Source organism: Phytophthora infestans, genomic scaffold, assembly GCF_000142945.1.
Source record: "Phytophthora infestans T30-4 supercont1.33 genomic scaffold, whole genome shotgun sequence".
Classification (NCBI taxonomy): domain Eukaryota; phylum Oomycota; class Peronosporomycetes; order Peronosporales; family Peronosporaceae; genus Phytophthora; species Phytophthora infestans.
In genome coordinates this window covers 1,581,635-1,600,426 of record NW_003303726.1, presented here as the reverse complement: position 1 = coordinate 1,600,426, position 18,792 = coordinate 1,581,635, and the positions used below count along the sequence as shown (strand labels likewise).

The following is an 18,792-nucleotide window of genomic DNA, read 5'->3' as shown; positions in this document are numbered from 1 at the left end:
TACCCTGGTTACATGAAGTGTGACACTTCACACTTCAGGAGTATGACATGTCATACTCCGGGATATTTGGTACAAGGTACCAAGGTCATTCAAAACCAACCATTGGTTTTATGACATTGCATTTCTATAGGTAACTGATAGTTTGTATTAACCTCAAACTTAACCTACCTATAAATATACTCAGTTTACAATCTACCTTATTTAGGTCACTTCGCTCTCTTTAATTAAAGAGGGGACCTGTGAACTGCCGTTCACTGAGAGTTTGTATACTCTCGGAAGATAACTTCCTCTAGCGCAAGGTGCCGTGTGACCCCGTCACAAGTACTAAACCTCAACAGATAACATACAACACGTAGTTCATCCAGCTGTAATTACGGTACATGGATGGTACTTCACGTGCGTTTCACGAGTTTTTGCAGGACATTGACAGTATTAAAGTAGTAGGTGCTGAACTGAGTAAAAGAAAAAAAATAGGAAGCAGAAAGCGTTGCATAGTTAATTGCTAGCTCGACCTACGTGCCAAACGAAAACTGTTTGCTGTCACTTAGCCCAAGTCTCGCATCAACGCATCTCCTGCGGCTGCGAAGCAGGCGCAGCATCTACTATAATCAATGAATTACGCAGGATGCCGTATTAGAATCACAAAACATACGGTATTACTATGCACCTCTGTTTACGTCGACGTTTGAGAAACCCCTTCAGGCCCTAAGCCTCTTCTTGTTTTTCTCTGAGCTCTGGCGACGTAGAGGCTGCCAAAGCAAAGCGGTAGACGGTAGGGCTGTCGACACGTTTCCCTGCGTCGAATTGTGCTCCGGTTGCGCTGCCTTGAGTTGTTTCAGCTGACAGTTTAGCTCCTTGGCCAAGTTTTGCATGATAAGTTAAGGTTTGGGGGCAACGTGGTGCATTTTGCGATCGATTTCTTGTCCCTGAGCTGTCGTGTTCTTCGCAAGCTGACGTTTATCATCTTGGCCGTTGTTAGGTTGATCTGCGGAGTTGCGTTGTGGACATCTTGGTTCTGTGGAATAGTGCTTACGTTGAGGAGCTCATCTATATCTAACGATTCGGTTTGTAGATCGGGCGTAGGCAAGTCAAGATGGCAGTGTCATCTTGATAAACGCTAGCGAGATCGAGGAAAGATGGAAGTCGAGTGCCTGAATAAAGTGAGATGAGTCGAAGTTATTAAAGACCATTGAAGAATCCCCCTTTATTGTGCTTTGCCTACTGCATTTGCACGACTGTGATAAAACGTAGAAACAAAAATCTGAGGTAGTATTAATCTCACTGCAGTTATTTAGCCACGATTGATCAGGTAGAAATTCTGCCAGAGAAAAAGAACATAGCACTATTGAATAAATTTATCATTGGTACAGTGCTCTTGTTGTAAATCAAGTCCTCTACAGACAGCGACGGCAAAATCCGCCACGATTTGAGCGCCATCCTCCATAGTAATATTGTCGTATAAATCAAAACAAAATGAAAGTGACATATTTCAATTGACATTCCACTTCGAACATTAACATAGCATTACCAGCGTCTTTCACAATGATTTTGACTGACCCAATTGCACCATTCAATGTATGTTACTGCTTTATCTGCAAAAGATTCTTAACTTGCTCAAATATTGTGTTCTGAACTTCAAGTTGGTCCTGGCGTATTTTGTCGTATTTCACCGTCGTTGTCTGTATCGTGATGTATGAAGTACATCTGTCGATAGCCGCATTTTTAGCTCAAAGCACGAGAATTGCTTTCTCACGCCATCTCTGTTTACCTGTAGCATGTGTTTGATCATCAAATTAAAGCCAGTGATTACCGACCAGCACTCACAATTCGCTCTAGATAGCATTAAGAAAAATTACTATTAATATTGTAAAACTACGTAATGCTGATTCATTTTGGGGGAGGTCGGAGTACTACAAGAGCAAAACCCAAATAGACCAGATTATCTCTTTTTTAATTGAGGCGAGTACATAAGTAGTTATGTTTGGGGGTATGCGTGGACTGAGAAAGTCAACACAACATTGAACAGTTTTACATTTTCGATGCTATTTCTTTTTTTGCCTTCGAACTTAAACGTTTTGTTATCAAAAACATTCGTGGAGTATCTTTTCAGCTCAACCATACTGGAATCAAGATATTTTACCGTCATATTCGAAGCATTTATAATTGATTCGGAGCACCTGGTGCTGATACCGGTACCCGGTAAAGCTCACATTGCGGGACGTGGACCTCGAAGGTCTAGAGAGAGGGAGGGAGGGGGGGGGGGGCTCGCAACTTCAAAGCGTCATCGGATGTATCGCGACGCTAATGAAACACAGGCTTCCGCTCTACAGGAATAAGGTCATTAACAAACGTGAAGTATTGGTTAAAATTGATCGATCAATACTTGAATCTTAAATAGTCAAGGCCTCCACAAAGCCTAAAAAAGTTAATGGACATCATAATGGCCGTTGTGCCATGGTGGATTTGAAAATGCAGCTTTTTATAGTGATCTTGGATAACCGCGCTAAGTAAAAGACGTCAAACAGTGGAGAATATATTTAGGTCAGCGTAGGGTTTCTTATTAGTGGCCTCACACATCCAGACAGCGATTCGGACGAGCTCACGCATGACAGGAGGTAGTAGACATAAAAAGGTCTTAGTGGGAGCTGGCACGCTGGGGCTGCCGATCAGCAGCTGATTCAGCTTGGCAACAGTCAGGTCAAGCCTGGGTATTTCTTAAACGCCGGACATGCCCTCGTGGAGCACTTTTAGCCCCTTGTTGTCGCAGTTGGCCTTGTAGAAGTCGCATCTTTCCAGTAGGTGACACCGTTACTTGCACAGACTAGAGGGTTATTTCCACCGTCGCATATAATGTAGGGAACCGCGGCGCAAGCAAAACCTTCAGCGGAGATTCCGACGATCAGGATCGAGGCGAATGTAGTGACAATGGCGAACTTCATGACTTCGAACTTGGGACTTGTGGCGGAGGAACTTGAGGTCTTGCGCGAGCGGAGAGACTTCGGAAATGTAGCTGTAGTGTGTTGCTGGTAAAAAGCAAAGTGAACAGGACAAGAGTACACTGCTCTTCGATTTTCTACTGCGGCTCCTACTTTCCAAGGAATTGCACGGTTGCGTTGTCGTGTACTTTATCTCTTCGATAACATACAACACGTAGTTCATCCAGCTGTAATTACGGTACATGGATGGTACTTCTAATGACGTGCGTTTCACGAGTTTGCAGTACATTGACAGTATTAAAGTAGTAGGTGCTGAACTGAGTAAAAGAAAAAAAAATAGTAAGCAGAAAGCGTTGCATAGTTAATTGCTAGCTCGAGCTATCTGCCCAACCAAAACTGTTTGCTGTCAGTTAACCCAAGACTCGCATCGAAGCATCTTCTGCGGCTGCTAAGCAAGCGCAACATCTGCTTTAATCAATGAAACGCGCCCACGACAAAGAATAGCACATTAGCTCCACAAAACATACGGTATTACTAAAGCACGTCGACGTTAGAGAAACCCCTTCAACCCCCCTAAGCCTCTTCTTCCTTTTCTCTGCACTCTGGCGACGTAGAGGCTGCTTGGTAGCAGTTTGCTTCCAAAGCAAAGCAGTAGACAGTACCGGTAGGGTTGTCGACACGTTGCGAATTGTGCTCCGGTTGCGCTGCCTTGAGCTCTTTCAGCTGACAGTTAGCTCCTTGACCAAGTTTGCCTGATAAGTTGAGTTTTAAAGCAACGCGTTGCATTTTGCGATCGATTTCTTGTCTTTGCACTGTCGTGTTCTTCGCAAGCTGACATTTATCATCTTGGCCGTTGTTGGGTTGATTCGTGGCGGAGTTGCGCGGTATAACACCTTGGTTCTGTGGAATGGCGCTTACGTTGAGAGACTTGAATTTTTTTAACGCTTCCGGTACAAAATTGCACCATTTAATGTATGCTAATGCTTTATCTTCAAAAGGGCTTTAACCTGTTCAAATATTGTGTTCTGAGCTTCAAGTGCTCCTGACGTATTTGTATGATGGCGAATTTCATCGTCGTTGTCTGTATCGTGATGTATGACGTACGTACAGTACAGTGGTGTGAATAGCCGCTTTTTATTCAAAGCACGATAATTGCTTTCTCACGCCATCTCTGTCTACCAGTAGCATGTGTTTGATCATCAAATTGAAGCCAGTGATTACCGACCGGCACTCACAATTCGTAGACGCCGATTCTTGATACACTACTGCACCCCGTTTTCGCGGGGGTGATCATATAGGGTTTGCAAATAAAATATATTCTAGCTTACAAATCATTTTTCATTTAGATTGAGGAGTATTACATCCGGAAGTTTATCGAAGGTCCGATGGCGCGAAAACGGGGTGCAGTACTGTAACAGTAAACCTACTACAGTAAAATTGCGTAATGTTAATTCATTATGGGGAGGTCGGAGTGCAAAAAGAGCAAAACCTAAAGAGATGTACATGTACTCGTGCCAGTTTGCTCGAGAAAAAGAGGATTGTCTTTTTGTACTCTCTCGAAACCCAAGCTCAAGGTGTTATAGAATAGCGCAAGTCAGACGTCTTTTTAAGAAATCTTAATAAACACATAATTTGTTTTACGGAGGGTCGACAAGACAAACCACATTGTCATTGGCCAAAATACCGGGTAAATTATTCTTGTCAGAAATGATTTTACCGTAATTTACAAACAAATGGCCAGTCTCTATGCTACTGTGAGGCGCAGATGAACCTCGAGCTACAGTACGAAATTGATCACTAAGAGCTTTCTGCTTTTGAAAGTGATTGGGTATATCGTGGCGCATTCGTTGCTGCCGTTAATTTTGATATACTGTGGTTGTGCTGTACAAATACGTGTTGGTTGGTCGAACGCGGCACGACGTTGATTCACTTCGACTCTTCGATACGTGCATACATTTTTTATTATTAGGGAAAATGATAAGTGATTCTGATTGCGCGAAAATTTGGTGCGGATCTGTATTTACACTCCCTTGAATCTATAATGATATGGATTATTGAAGGCAGTTATATGCCATAGCTATCTTATTTTGATTATGTATATCAAACGATGGGACACGACAACGATTGGACGCTGGCTACTACACTCACAGTCGAAAACGCTCCCTCCCTTCGACAAGAATGGCGAAGAGATAGCGCGAAGAAGCTACTGGTGCTCAGAGCAAGAGGCTGACCTCCGAGGTGCTATTGCTGGTGATAAAGGAAGTGCATAATCGATATCACGGATTTGGGCAGCGTTAAGCTTGTACGGAGCTAACGGAAGAGCCACCACTCGGGGAGAGGACCGGAGCGAAGACACTTGAGGGGAAGAAGGAAGATTTTAAAAGATTGATTTATCTGAGCTTACACTGATCTGACTACCTAGGTTATCCACCATTTGGTGCATCTCGTCCAACCATCTTACTCGTTTAATCATCGGTAGCGTAATCAAGGTACCGTAATCATCGCGGGAACGTGTTGAACCGGTTTGGGCTACCGGTGCATAGGTATTTACCGTCTGAAACTGGTATCCCCCAATACGCCCCCTCAACGCGAGCACGCGCTCAATCGGAGCGCAGTCGCAAGGTCCTTGTGACGTGGCCCAGGAAGCGTCTTCGTCACGATGTCCCCCAGCATCAAAGAGGTTTCGCAGTACTCGAGCTTGACGGCACCGTGCTTGACCTCATCGATGTGCTTGGCCCGACCATGCTCCACGGGGTTCTTAGTCATCTTGATGCACGACTGGTCGTCTTCAAATACCTGAGATCTGGTCCCGATTCCCAAGCTCCCGCCAAAATCTCGCAAAGTAGGCAGTGAACCCTCTGACTTCTTGAATAGACAAAATTAGCGCTATGTACTCTGCTTCGCTTGTTGACAGCGACACACTTGACTACGTTTTATTCCCCCAACTCACGGGTGCGCTCATCAAAATAGTCGTGTAGCCCGAAGTTGACTTGCGATCGAAGTGGCACCAGGCTAGTATGCGTCAGAGTACCAGCGGAAGTTCACTTTGTCACCGGGCTTGAAGCAGATTCCATGCGACTTGGTACCATGTAGATATAGAAAGGAAAGCTTCACCACAGCCCAGTGCTCAACTTATGCGTTCTCTACGAAACGGGAAACGTATCCTACGGCAAAGACAATGACCGGTTGTGTCGCTGTCATCAAGTGCATGAGTGCGCCTACAACCTCGCCGAACGGAGCGTTGACCTTGGTCGACGCGCGGCTTGTAGCTACTCGAGAGCTTAAATCAGCTGAACTCACCACCGCGTTGCACTCATCCATGTCAAAACGCTTAGGGATATCGTCGACATATCGGCGCTGGCACATCGTCGCACTGCCGTCAGTGTTGAACACCAATTCGATTTCCAGTACGAACGCACACTTGCCTCTGTTGGTCATCATCTCGACGTGCTTCTTGAGATCGCTCTTGGTGCTTGCAATTAGCTCGGTCGAGCTACCGGTCCCAAAAACGTCGTCTACGTAGACCAGCAGCAATGCACAGTGACCATCCACAATCTTAAGGTAGAGACATGGGTCGTATGCCGATCCTTGAAAGCCGATGGAGCACACGTTCTCGTCAGAGGTCTCGTTCCACACGCACGATGCCTGCTTGAGACCGTAGATCTCCTTCACCGGTTCCAGGCAGTCAAGTCATCCTCAAACTCGACACCTTCTGGCACAATTCCGTACACCACCTCCTTCATTATGCGATACAGGAAGACTGTTACCACGTCCAGTTGATCCAGGGGCCAGCCGAGGTACACGACCAAAGCAAAGATCATGAGCAGCGTCACGTACTTCATCACGGACAAGAGCGTTTCGAGTAGTCAATGCCGCACTTCAGCTTGAAGCCGTTTGCCACGAGGCACGCCTTGTACTTCTCGATCGATCCATCCGCTTTGCGTTTGATCTTGAGCACCCACTTCGTACGGATGGACCGCTGACCGTTTGGCCAACACACCGCGAAGTCGCATCGTGTTAAGTTTGACACGGATGGCCTTACGCCAATGCATTTGATCAGGCCCGTGTACCGTTTCTTCGAACGTTACCGGCTCAGCCAAATCGCCAGCTTCCACTGCGCTCGCACTTGGTCGTCAAAATACAGGCGGAGCTGCGTCGGTACCGTCTTGATCCTCGACGTCTTTTTCTTCTTCATCAGCCACAAAACCTTTGATTTTTTTGCACACCTGATCGACGCTTTGCTTGACGCTCAATCGAGGGCTTCGAAGCGCTAGCATCTTCCAAACCGACAGCCTGCTGTGCAGCGTGCGATCTCGTCGTCATGCCATGAACGTTACTTGGGCTGGACTTGCGTTTTCCCGCCTGCTCAAATTCCGTTGGACCCGCATTTTCAGTATTGTTGATGCTGAGTGAGTCGAGGTCGAGATTGAAGTCTGCGTCGTCATCGCTTGGACTAGCCGTCGAAAACCCAGAGTTTGATTCGTCGAAATTGATATCGCAACTGATCATCACCTGCCCCGCCTCAATGTCATAAACTCGATGCACCTTTGACACTTCTTCATAGCCTATGAAAAATCCAGCGCGAGCCTTGGGATCCTATTTGAGTATCTTCTCCTTTGGAGTAAGGCCGTACGTCCGACACCCGAACACACACATGTGCTTCACACTTGACTTGGACTTGTTCACAATTTCAGAAGGAGTCTTGTTTTCGATCTTGCGTGACGACAAGCGGTTTTTAGCGTAAATAGAAGCCATCAGCGCTTCACCCTAGAAACACTTTTCCAACTTGGCATGGTGCGACATACTGCGACCAATCGTTACAAAAGCCCTGATAGCTCGTTCTGCAGTGCCGTTCGTCTTGTGCGCTTACGTAATAGTGATCTGCCGTTCGATGCCTAGATCTTCATAGAACGCCTCGGGTGCGTTTGTCGCGAACTCACGACCTCCGTCATGGCGTACAAACTTGACCCGCTTGCCGAATTGCGCATGTACCTTCGTGATGTAGCTCTTGAGGCATTCTTCAGCATCCGACTTGGCTCGTAGGCAGAGACCCTTCATGCATCCTCCGATATTCGCCAGCGATGAGCAGCGGGTACTTGCTCCCACCCAGCGATTCTTCTTCCATGGGACCGCATATGGCGAAATGAAGCAAGTCGAACGTATCTGGTCTGCCCTTGTCGCGGCTACTGATAAAAAAGGTTTCTAGACCATTTGCCTTTGCTGATACCCGCGGTAGATACTCGGTCCACATGACTTCAAAGGTGCCTTGGCTTCCATGATTATGCCGTTATTGACCATCTTGTGTAGAACGTCGATAGGAACATGACAAATGCGCGCGTGAAAGTAAGCGTTCGACTTCAAAGTCACTGCGTTTACCGAGCGTAGTAGTGTGCGCAGCCAGTAGAGCCCGTCCACGAGGTCTGCTGTAGTCACCACTTTCTTTGAATTTTTGCGCGCAACGTGCACGGTTTCACCACCAAAGACCACTTGAAATTTGACGCTCTTGTTGATCTGCGGCGATAGGACGTTCTTCTTCATCTTTGACACAAAAAGCGCGTTGTTGACCTCAATCTCGCGCTCGATGATGGTTCCCACACCCTTGATAGCAATGTTAGTGCCAGCAGCGACCTTCAGCTCGCCTTCATCACGTTCGTTCAGCTTGATAAACTTAATCTTTTCATTACAGATATGGTGCTGTCGTCCGACCACAGCCCGGACATACGCTTGCTCGTAAAAAATCTACATTCCAACGAAACCGCAAACGCCACGCGATCATAGCCGTAGTCCTCGTTTCGCCACTGGACATTGTTGGCCCCGCGTCCACGACTGTTGTCGCCGCGTCGGCCTCCTCGATTCGTTAGCAGCGCCAGTGGTGGCCACGGCGGCTCCGACAGTAGAAGCGGATGAAGGCGTGACAGGCCGAGGCCGTGGTAGGAGCCACAACGAAGCTTCAGGTGCGGTTCAAGCTCCGCCTCAAAGATTTGGAATCTAATTGTTTATATTTTATATCTGTGTGTGTTTCTATACAGCCAGCCGTGTAGATGATCGCATAGGCAGTCGATATCGACTGGACGGCAATCTGCTGAAGTACAGCATCGACTGATTCGATGGACCTCGTGTCGTCGTTTCAAATGACGCTGATCTACGTGCGCGTATAATCCACGAGTACCATAACGCCCCGACTGGAGGTCATCTCAGACGTACGCGGCATTGTCGAGAGACTTCTATTGGCCCCACATGTACAAGTGTTTCGCAAGTGGCTCCGCACATGTGAAACATGTCAACGGGTCAAACCGTCTTCGACGTCTCAGACCCCATTTCGCCCTCTTCCAGTCGCCACGGAAGCCTGGGGCTCCATTTCGATGGACTTCATCTCCGGTCTTCCGCCCGATACAGCTGGGCGTACGAATGTACTTGTGGTCGTCAATCGTTTCAGCAAAATGGTCCATCTCGTTCCTGTGGTAGCCTCGATCACCGCGGCCCACTTCGTCGATGTGATTTTTTGTCACCACGGCCTACCGGAGTCTATCGTATTCGACCGTGACCCGCGGTTTACATCGGTGTTCAAGTCACGCCTCTTCGAGCTCTTGGGAACTAAAGTGCTGATGTCGACAGCGGCGCATCCGAAGACGAACGGACAAACAGAACGCGTCAACCGAGTCCTTGAAGACGTTCTCCGCAGCTACGCGACTTCGTACACGAGCTGGCGCTTGTTCCTGCCGCTAGCCGAACTCGCACTCAACAAGACCGATCCCTCCACGACGGTCCTGACGCCGTTCTTCGTGAATAATGCTCGCCACCCACGTGACCCGGCACTTCTCGCCGTGGGACATCCCACGGATGCTGGTGGTTCCACCCTTGGTGGAGGAGAATCTCCTTCGATCGACATGAATGCTGAAGCTACGATCATGCCTGCAGACAACGAGCCTGTGTCGTGGTCCCCACCGGTAACCCCACCGGTGTCAACAGGCGTGCCAGCACACTCGACTTCGGAGTTATCTTCAGGTGTAGCCAGTGTGAACGCCTTGACCCTCTCCTCGTCCAAGCAGATCGTCGAGCCTCCTCGACGCACTGCATCTTCAATAACGAGATGGACATTGCAGAACTTGATCGATCCAGGCAGCAAATTTCGCGAGCAGGACGTTACCACTAACCAATTATACATTGAAACCCTAGGTGCTCCAGCCAATCACTCAGCAGTTGCGGAATTCGTCATGCAGAGACAATCCATCTCAAGGTTTGTCCGCGACGCAATGCAGAACGCAGTGAACAAGCAAAAGGAACAAGCAGATAAGCACGGTCGAAAGAACGTGAATGTATTCAAGATAGGAGACCGCGTTCTCCTAACGACTGAGGAAATCCGCGCTTCTGCCGTAACCAGCCCGGGCTCCAACAAACTTGCTCCACGCTTCATCGGTCCTTTTCGAGTAGCCAAGCCTGTGGGTGACGCCTACACCCTGGACATCCCGTCGTCACTTAGACTCCACCAGAAGTTTTACGACGGGCGACTCAGGCGGAATTTCTCTGCGCCGATTCATGACCCAAGCCAGCAGACGGAGCATGCATCAGGCGACCAGACCGACGCGCCTGACGCGCCAGAGACCCCTCAGTCCACCAGGCACGATCTTCCGTCCGCTCAGCTATAGTCAGAGCGTGCCACGCACATTTCGAAGCAGTCTCCACCTCGCCCTGGCCGTACAGAGCGTACGTCGTATCACCGTGAAGGCCAATACTTGACTCGGTGTAACGAGGTAAGAGATACCGTTACTAGCTTACACTATAGTGCGGAGGAAGCTCGCAATAATAAAACCAAGTCTTAGGTTTGTGTCAAATTCAACTCTGATTTATTTAGGACCAGGGCGGCTACCCCTGGCCTCGTGTGAACCACTCAAACACATGTCTATATCTGATTGATCAATAAGTGAGTCTGGCTCCTCACTATCAACCAATCAGATGATGACACCTTGGCACACGCTACCCGTGTGCCACTTTACCTACTTATGTAATAACTAAAGAAATATCTACCTACTTATGTAATTGGAGTTGGGCCCATTACATCACCCTCCTCTCTAAGTTGCGCTTACGCAACATAAGCGCACGGAACACATTTGAAGAAAACTCGAAAACCCAACGGAGCGAAGATGGCCGAGGACAACACGACGCAGTCAACGGACGTTAGCACCAGCGCGACGCTGGTGACAGCAGCAAACATCGACACACTAACGGCGGCGGTAACCCAGACAGCCGAGACACCGGCGGAGCCGACAGTCACGAGGATCAGTGCCGGAAGCACGCGGTCGCGCGTGATGGACGACGCCCTGGTTCCCTGGGACCTGTACGACTTGTCAGGAGCGGAGAATCCGGATACGCTAGACACTATGAAGAACCACTTTCGTCGCTTCCGCGCGACACGGAAGAAATACATTGAAGGCGCTTATCGTGAGGGACTTCGTCGCTCTTGGTGTGCCTTCATCCGGCGATGGAACCGGATGTCGCGTGCTGGAGAAAGCTTTGTCGACTGGTTGGCGTATCGCCAGGAGATCCTCGCGGATCATTCGATTGGAGAGCTGCGCGTGAAGGTCTGCAACAACGCGTGGGATATGAATCGACTCTGCTTCGTGCACGTGAGAGAGGAATGTGAGTTCCTGTGGTTACTTCAAACCCCTTCGAATTTCAACGGGAATGGAGGGAACCTCTCCGGGGAGGGCGGCCCTTTCAGCGGAGAGAGAGTCGGGATGAATCGGAAAGTACGAGCACACCCTGTCCAGTATGGATCAGGCGGCTAATCGCGGCGGCTCACGCCGACGTTGCACGCGTCGGAGCGCGGCGTCGTTGTCGCCTCCTCGTGCGGGTCGTTCTCGTGGCCGTTCTCGATCTCGTTCACGGTCTCCGCGGGGTGACTCGCGGAATTCTTCTTCTCAAGTAGCATGGTCTCATACTCGTGGACCACGTCCGGAACGTCGCGGAGAAGGTTGGCGCGGGACTCCCACGTATCATTTTCTGGGGGATAACCGAGCCAACGTACCAAGTAGCGGCGCGCGGTCAGAACCGCGCGATGAACACGACTACGGACGTTTCGTTGAGCGGTCGATCTGTGGAGATCTTCGTGGTCAACGATACGCTCCACAATCCAGCGCGCATCACCCACCAAGTCAATTATCGGTGGTGGGCCTTCACGATGATACGGCGTACGCCCTGTACGTTCAGGGCGAGATGGAGGCAGCTTCGAACCGCGCGTTGGACGCTCAGGTTGGGGCTGAGCGGGCGGAAGATCGTGCCTGGCGGGCTGAGCAGATCGCGTCGGAGCTTCGTCAGTCGAATCGGGAGCTGTTATCTCGCCTACGAGGATTGGAGACGCATGTGCTTGGCTCTGCCCAGCAGGGAGATCGTCCGCGAGAGCGGGCGCCAGGGGCTGACGGCTTTCTAGCGCGTCAGGCTCGTCGGGCTGGTCGCCCGACGAATGCTCCGTCTGCTGGCTCGAATCAGGAATTGTCGCAGGGAAGTACCGCTTGAGTCGCCCGACGTAAAACGTCGGGTGGAGTCTAAGTGATGACGGGATGTCCAAGGTGTAGGCGTCGCCCACAGCCTTGGTTACACGAAAAGGACCGATGAAGCGTGGAGCAAGTTTGTAGGCGCCGAGGTTGGTCACGGCGGAAGCGCGTATTCCCTCGGTCGATAAGAGAACACGATCTCCTATCTTGAATACATTCACGTTCTTTTGACCGTGCTTATCAGCTTGTTCCTTTTGCTTGCCCACTGCGTTCTGCCGTGCGTCGCGGACGAACCTTGCGATGGATTGCCTTTGCATGACGAATTCCGCAACTGCCGAGCGATCGGCAGGAAGCACCGAGGGTTTCGGTGTATAGCTTGCCGTGGTAACTTCTTGCTCACGAATCTTGCTGCCTGGATCGATCAAGTTCTGCGACGTCCATCTCGTTATCGGAGATGCAGTATGCCGAGGAGGCTCGATGGACTGCCTGGACGGAGAACGAGTCAGGGCGTTCGCACTGGCTACACCCGAAGATAACCCTGAAGTCGAGTGCGCCGGCAGGCTTGTTGACACCGGTGAGGCTACCGGTGCGTGCTGAGACACCGGCTCACGTACCGGTGATGACCACGACACGGACACGTTGTCCCTAGAGCTGAGCGCAGCTTCAGCATCCATGTCGACCGAAGGAGGTTCTCCCCCACCAAGGGTGGAGCCGCCAGCATCCGTGGGGTGACCCACGGCAAGAAGTGCCGGAACACGTGGGTGGCGAGCGTTGTTCACGAAGAACGGCGTCATACCCGTCGAGGAGTGCTCGGCGTTGTTGAGTGCGAACTCGGCTAGCGGTAGAAACGAGCTCCAGCTCGTGTACGAAGTTGCATAGCTGCGGAGAACGTCTTCAAGGACGCGGTTGACGCGTTCTGTTTGTCCATCCGTCTCCGGATGTGCCGCAGTTGACATCAGCAATTTGGTTCCCAAGAGCTTGAAGAGGCGTGACCAGAACGCGGATGTAAACCGCGGGTCGCGGTCGGACACGATAGACTCCGGCAGGCCGTGGTGACGAAAAATCACGTCGACGAAGTGGGCCGCGGACTCTTCCGCGGTGATTGAGGCCGCCACCGGAACGAGATGAACCATCTTGCTGAAACGATCGACGAACACAAGTACACCTGTGCGCCCGGCTGTATCGGGCGGAAGACCGAAGATGAAGTCCATCGAAATGGAGCGCCAGGCTTCCGTGGCGACCGGAAGAGAGCGCAATGGGGCCTGAGACGTCGAAGACGGTTTGACTCGCTGGCAAGTTTCACATGTGCGGACCCACTTGCGTACCCACTTGTACATGTGCGGCCAATAGAAGTCTCTCGACAGAGCCGCGTACGTCTTCTCGTGACCGAGATGTCCTCCAGTCGGGGCGTCATGATACTCGTGGATTATGCGCGCACGTAGATCAGCGTCGTTTGGGACGACGACTCGAGGTCCATCGAACCTGTCGATGCTGTACTTGAGCAGATTACCGTCCAGTCGATATCGATCGATCTGATTCCGCGTGGTCTTCGACAGGGCACTTAGCGTGTCACTACTAGGAGCACGCAGGTGCTTCATGATGGCGCCGTATATAGGGTCATCATCGTACGCTGTAGCAATCTCGTCGCCCAGTGGGAGCGTGGGCGTGGTCAACGTCAAGTTGATGCCTGACGACACGCAGACCGCACAATCGTCGTCGTCCTCATCAGCGAGCTGATGTCCTAGCGCTTCACGGGGATCGTAGTCCGGACGCCGAGACAGCGCGTCGGCGAGAATGTTATTCTTGCCCGGCTTGTAGTGAACAACGAAGTTGTACTCGGAGAAGAATGACAGCCAACGAGCCATCCGTTGCGACAAGTGAGGGTTCTTCATCGCTGTCCGCAGCGATGCGTGATCAGTGTAAACCGCAAATGACTGTTCACCGAGCAGGTACACTCTGAATTGGATCAGAGCGTACCGCATTGCCAGGAGCTCCTTGTCGTGGACTGGGTAATTCTTCTCGGCTGGCTTCAGTTGGCGCGACTGATAGCTGATAACGCGTTCGTGTTCGTCATCATCGAACTGCATCAGCGCACAGCAGATGGCAAAATCGCTCGCGTCGCAGACGACGTGGAATGGCTTTGAGTCATCAGCAAGCTTCAGTATCGGCGCAGACGCCAAGCTCTTCTTCACCGAGTCGAATGCAGCTTGGTGGTCCGATTTCCACTCCCAGATCACGTCATTCTTCAGCAGCGAGGACAGCGGCTGGATCAACCCAGCGTAATCCTTCGTGTACTTGTGCAAGTAATTGGCCATGCCAAGCCACTGACGCAACTCAGTGGGGCTTGTCGGCGTTGACCAAGCACAGATAGACGATACCTTCTCGGGATCCGCGCGCACACCGTTCTTGCTCACGTAGCATCCCAACACCGGAATCTCCGGTGCGCAGAAGACACATTTCTTCAGGTTTGCGTAGAGCTTGTTCTCTCGCATCACCTGGAAGACTTGTCTCAGGTGTTTCAGATGTACGTCCACGGCACTGAGGTTGCCCTCAGCGCGGCTGTGCACGAAGATGTCGTCGAAGTAACTCGGCGCGAAGTCTCGAAGCGGGCGAAGCACATGGGAGACCATGCGATTGAAGGTGGCAGGCGCGTTCTTGAGGCCCTGTGGCATCACGAGCCACTCCCAGAGCATCCCGCTCGGTGTACTTACGGCGGTGAGAGGCACATCAGATGTTCTCATCAGGATCTGATAGAATCCATCGGTCAGGTCGATGGCGCTGTAGATGACGCTGCCAGCCATGGAGTCCAGTACCATGTCCTTCCGAGGGATCGGAGTCTGCGCGGGGATGGTGGCATCATTCAACTTGTTGAATGCGTGAACGATACGCCACCCCCCTGTAGCTTTCTTCACACAGAACGTTGGACTGGAATAGGGGAGAGGTACTCTCACGCACGTGACCCGCCTTTCAGCGGCCCTCGAAGAAGTCATCGATCGCTTTCACTTGATCACGCGGAAGTGGCCATTGTCTGGTAACGCAGTACTTCGTACCTGGCGCGAGGTCGATCTCATGCTGAACCCCACGATCCGCCGGTAGCTCGGCGGGGATCTCATCCGGGAAGACGTCGGCGTACTCGCAGGCGGTGTCGTATACGAGATTCGCTGACTCCCGCAAGGCCTCCCAAGACTGCGTTTGGAATCGTTCCTCTCGAGCAGACTTAGGTTCAGCACCTAGCGGACGTGAACGTTCACTGTCCGTTGCAACCTCATTTGCTGCCTCATCCACCGAGACTGCCTCGGTGACCAAGCATACTTGCTCGACGTCTCCAGCCTTGAGGTCCCGAAGAAAGTTCTTCCAGGACAAGCCTGGAAGGCGTGTGATCGCCGCCGCTTCGCGCGGCGGGCTCGCGATTGCGATGCTCCGCGACCGATTCGGGCCTCCTTTCACGTACTCCAGCGCGCTGACCGATTCTATCGGCGGGCTATCGCTGGTCGTGTAGTCTCGACGAGGTTTCAGGCGTCGTCGCTTCGACTTCTTCTTCGACCTCCTCGAGCTTACACTCGAGTCTGACGCAGTGCTACTCGACGATGCATCACTCTCCTCTAGGCGCGGGAGACCGTACTCGACCGGGCCGGGAACACGCGGGAGCCCCTGCTCAACCGCGGCATCGTTTTACGGGAGCCCAATCTGCTCGACCGCCGAATCGTTCGGCGGGAGCCTCTGCTCTACCGCCGTCTCGTTGTGTGGGAGCCCCTGCTCGACCACTGTCTCGTGTTGTGGGAGCCCCTGCTCGACCACCGTCTTGTACTGTGGGAGCCGCTGCTCAACCACCTCATCATCTACCTCGCGAAACCGCGAGGGCTCTTCGTCCAACAACGTAGCACAAGCCATGCAGAGAGGGCCATCGCTCGCTCTGTGCACCGCTTGTGTCGTTGCTGTTTTGTCGACGACTGTGACGTGGGGCCAGTCTCTTGGCGCCACCAAGAGGTGTGTGAAGACCTCGCTCACGTCGAATCCACGTCGACGCTTGACTGATTGGGCCAGCCAGTCAATCTCTGGCTGATATCGCGCAAGCCAAGGGATGCCCAGGATGCAGTCAAACGCGTAGTTCATCTCGATCACCAAGAAGTCGTCCTTGCTACGGAAGCCGTCGAGCGTGTACGACAAAGACACGTCACGCCGCGCAACGCGGCGAGCCTTACCGTCTGCGAGTTTGACTTGGATCTCGCCCGGACCATTCCGGACGCGGACGTTCTTGGGTAGTACCGACAAACACGACGCGCGAAAGAAGTTGTTGGTCGCTCCTGAGTCAAGGAGCGCGCGCAGTGGTCGCCGGGCACCGGTGACGTGGAGGCTGACAATGATCAGTCTCGAGTCGCCCGGCGTAGTGGTGGCATTGGTGTGTGCTTGGAGCACGGGAGGGCTCGAAGGTTGGGCTGCCACCGGAGGGCCCGGTCCTTCGTTAAAGCCAGTAGGGCGCCCCGCACCTACTGGTCCTGGTCGTTTTTTGAATAAGCGACCGAGGAGTGTTCCGCGTCGACGTGAGAGACGACGGGAGCTGGCGCGCGGCACTCCGCCGCGCGATGACCCTTCTTCCCACAGCGGAAGCAAATGAGGGAGCGATTGCTTCGCCCAGCGCTGCCGCGGTGGGACCCGCGACGTCGATTGCTCGACGCGTTGATGGCGTCGATCTCCATGGGCTCGGGGGTAGACTCCCGGGCTTCCGCAGGTATGGCTGCGGCGTACGATGCAGCGACCATGTAATCCTCGCGAATCGCGAGTGCAAACGCCTCCTCGAGAGAGGAGGGCTCAGCTCTGGTGAGGCAGTAGCGGGTCATACCCTCGCGCATGCCGAACACAAATACGTGGACTTGCGAGGCCACGTCGATTGGCTTGGTCACGATGCATGACGCCAGATGTCGCGTCTTCTGGACGTAATCACGCATGGACATCTGCCCTTGCCGCAGAGCGAAGAACTCTGCGCGAACGCGAGACTCATCTTGCGGGGGCTCGAACGCGAGGCGCAAGTCGCTCTGGAGAGTTTCCAGAGTCGGGAAAGCCTCGGGGTCGACAACCAGCTTCCCGAGGCCCATTCTTTGGCCTTCCCGGTTAACCGGGAGAGGAGGAAGTTCATCTTGGCCGATGACGCCTCGATGCGTCGCGAGGCGATAGCGATGTCGATCTCGCGGAACCACCGGTTTAGCGGAAGCCGGTTTTTACCGGCGCCAGAATACGTAGACGTCTCCATCTTGACGACGTCATTCTGGGATGGACGCGAGGGAGTTGACACCCGCCGATTCGCATCGGCGAGCTCGCGTTCCATGCACTCTTGTGCTGCAAGACGTTGCTGGTCGGGCGTCGTTGAGCTCAGCAGCGATGCGACGACAGCGTCTCCGGACACCGCCACGAGGCGGTGAAGCGCTTCCCACTCCACGCGAGTAAGATGGGGGAATGCAGCATGCTCCAGGGTCGCCCCGGAGACCTGGACTTGGCTCATCGTAGACTTGGTCGATGGAAGGACTACAAAGTGCTACCAGGTGTAACCGGGTAAGAGATACCGTTACTAGCTTACACTATAGTGCGGAGGAAGCTCGCAATAGTAAAAACAAGTCTTAGGTTTGTGTCAAATTCAACTCTGATTTATTTAGGACCAGGGCGGCTACCCCTGGCCTCGTGTGAACCACTCAAACCCATGTCTATATCTGATTGATCAATAAGTGAGTCTGGCTCCTCACTATCAACCAATCAGATGATGACACCTTGGCACACGCTACCCGTGTGCCACTTTACCTACTTATGTAATAACTAAAGAAATATCTACCTACTTATGTAATTGGAGTTGGGCCCATTACATCACTGCTACGGGCGCTGCAGCCAAAGCGACAGCATGTAGCCACGCGCGACAGAAGCGACTCATCGGTACTTGACTCGTGTCTTGGATCGGCAGCATATTTTACTGCGACTCGGTGGAGAAGCCCAGGCCGGCGGCGCCAGGCTCCTAGGCTTCAGCGCCGCGTCACATCAAAATCCGAAGCAGCATGTACAGTTGAACAACCCTCCGATCTGGACAGGGAGCAGCCTATCAAAATAATTAAAATGAGCGAAAGGTTGGCAAATTGTGCCGGGCACATTTTTTGACCGGAGATTGGCGATTGGCAGTATATTTATTTGCCTGTAATAGATAGTACTATGTACTATTAATAATTATATAGTAACCAGTATTTTTTGTCAAATCTGATTCAGCTGCTACTATAGTATCCAGTAGCTCAGACTGGTCGAGTTACTGGTGGAGTTAATTATTCGAGATCCAGACAGGCACCTGGCAATCCTTTCATTTTGGATCACCGCTATGGATCGCAATGTGA

At 51.9% G+C, this 18,792-nt stretch overlaps 1 protein-coding gene across 1 annotated transcript; it reads right to left on the bottom strand.

Annotated features, from left to right (window-relative positions):
* Positions 1-2,880: 2,880 nt before the first annotated feature.
* Positions 2,881-4,136, bottom strand: PITG_14999 (uncharacterized protein; the record flags this gene model as incomplete). Its single annotated transcript, XM_002899116.1, has 3 exons — positions 2,881-3,010; positions 3,538-3,836; positions 4,101-4,136. 3 exons carry the CDS (start codon positions 4,134-4,136, stop codon positions 2,881-2,883), a joined length of 465 nt encoding a protein of 154 aa, XP_002899162.1.
* Between the last annotated feature and the right edge of the window lie 14,656 nt (positions 4,137-18,792).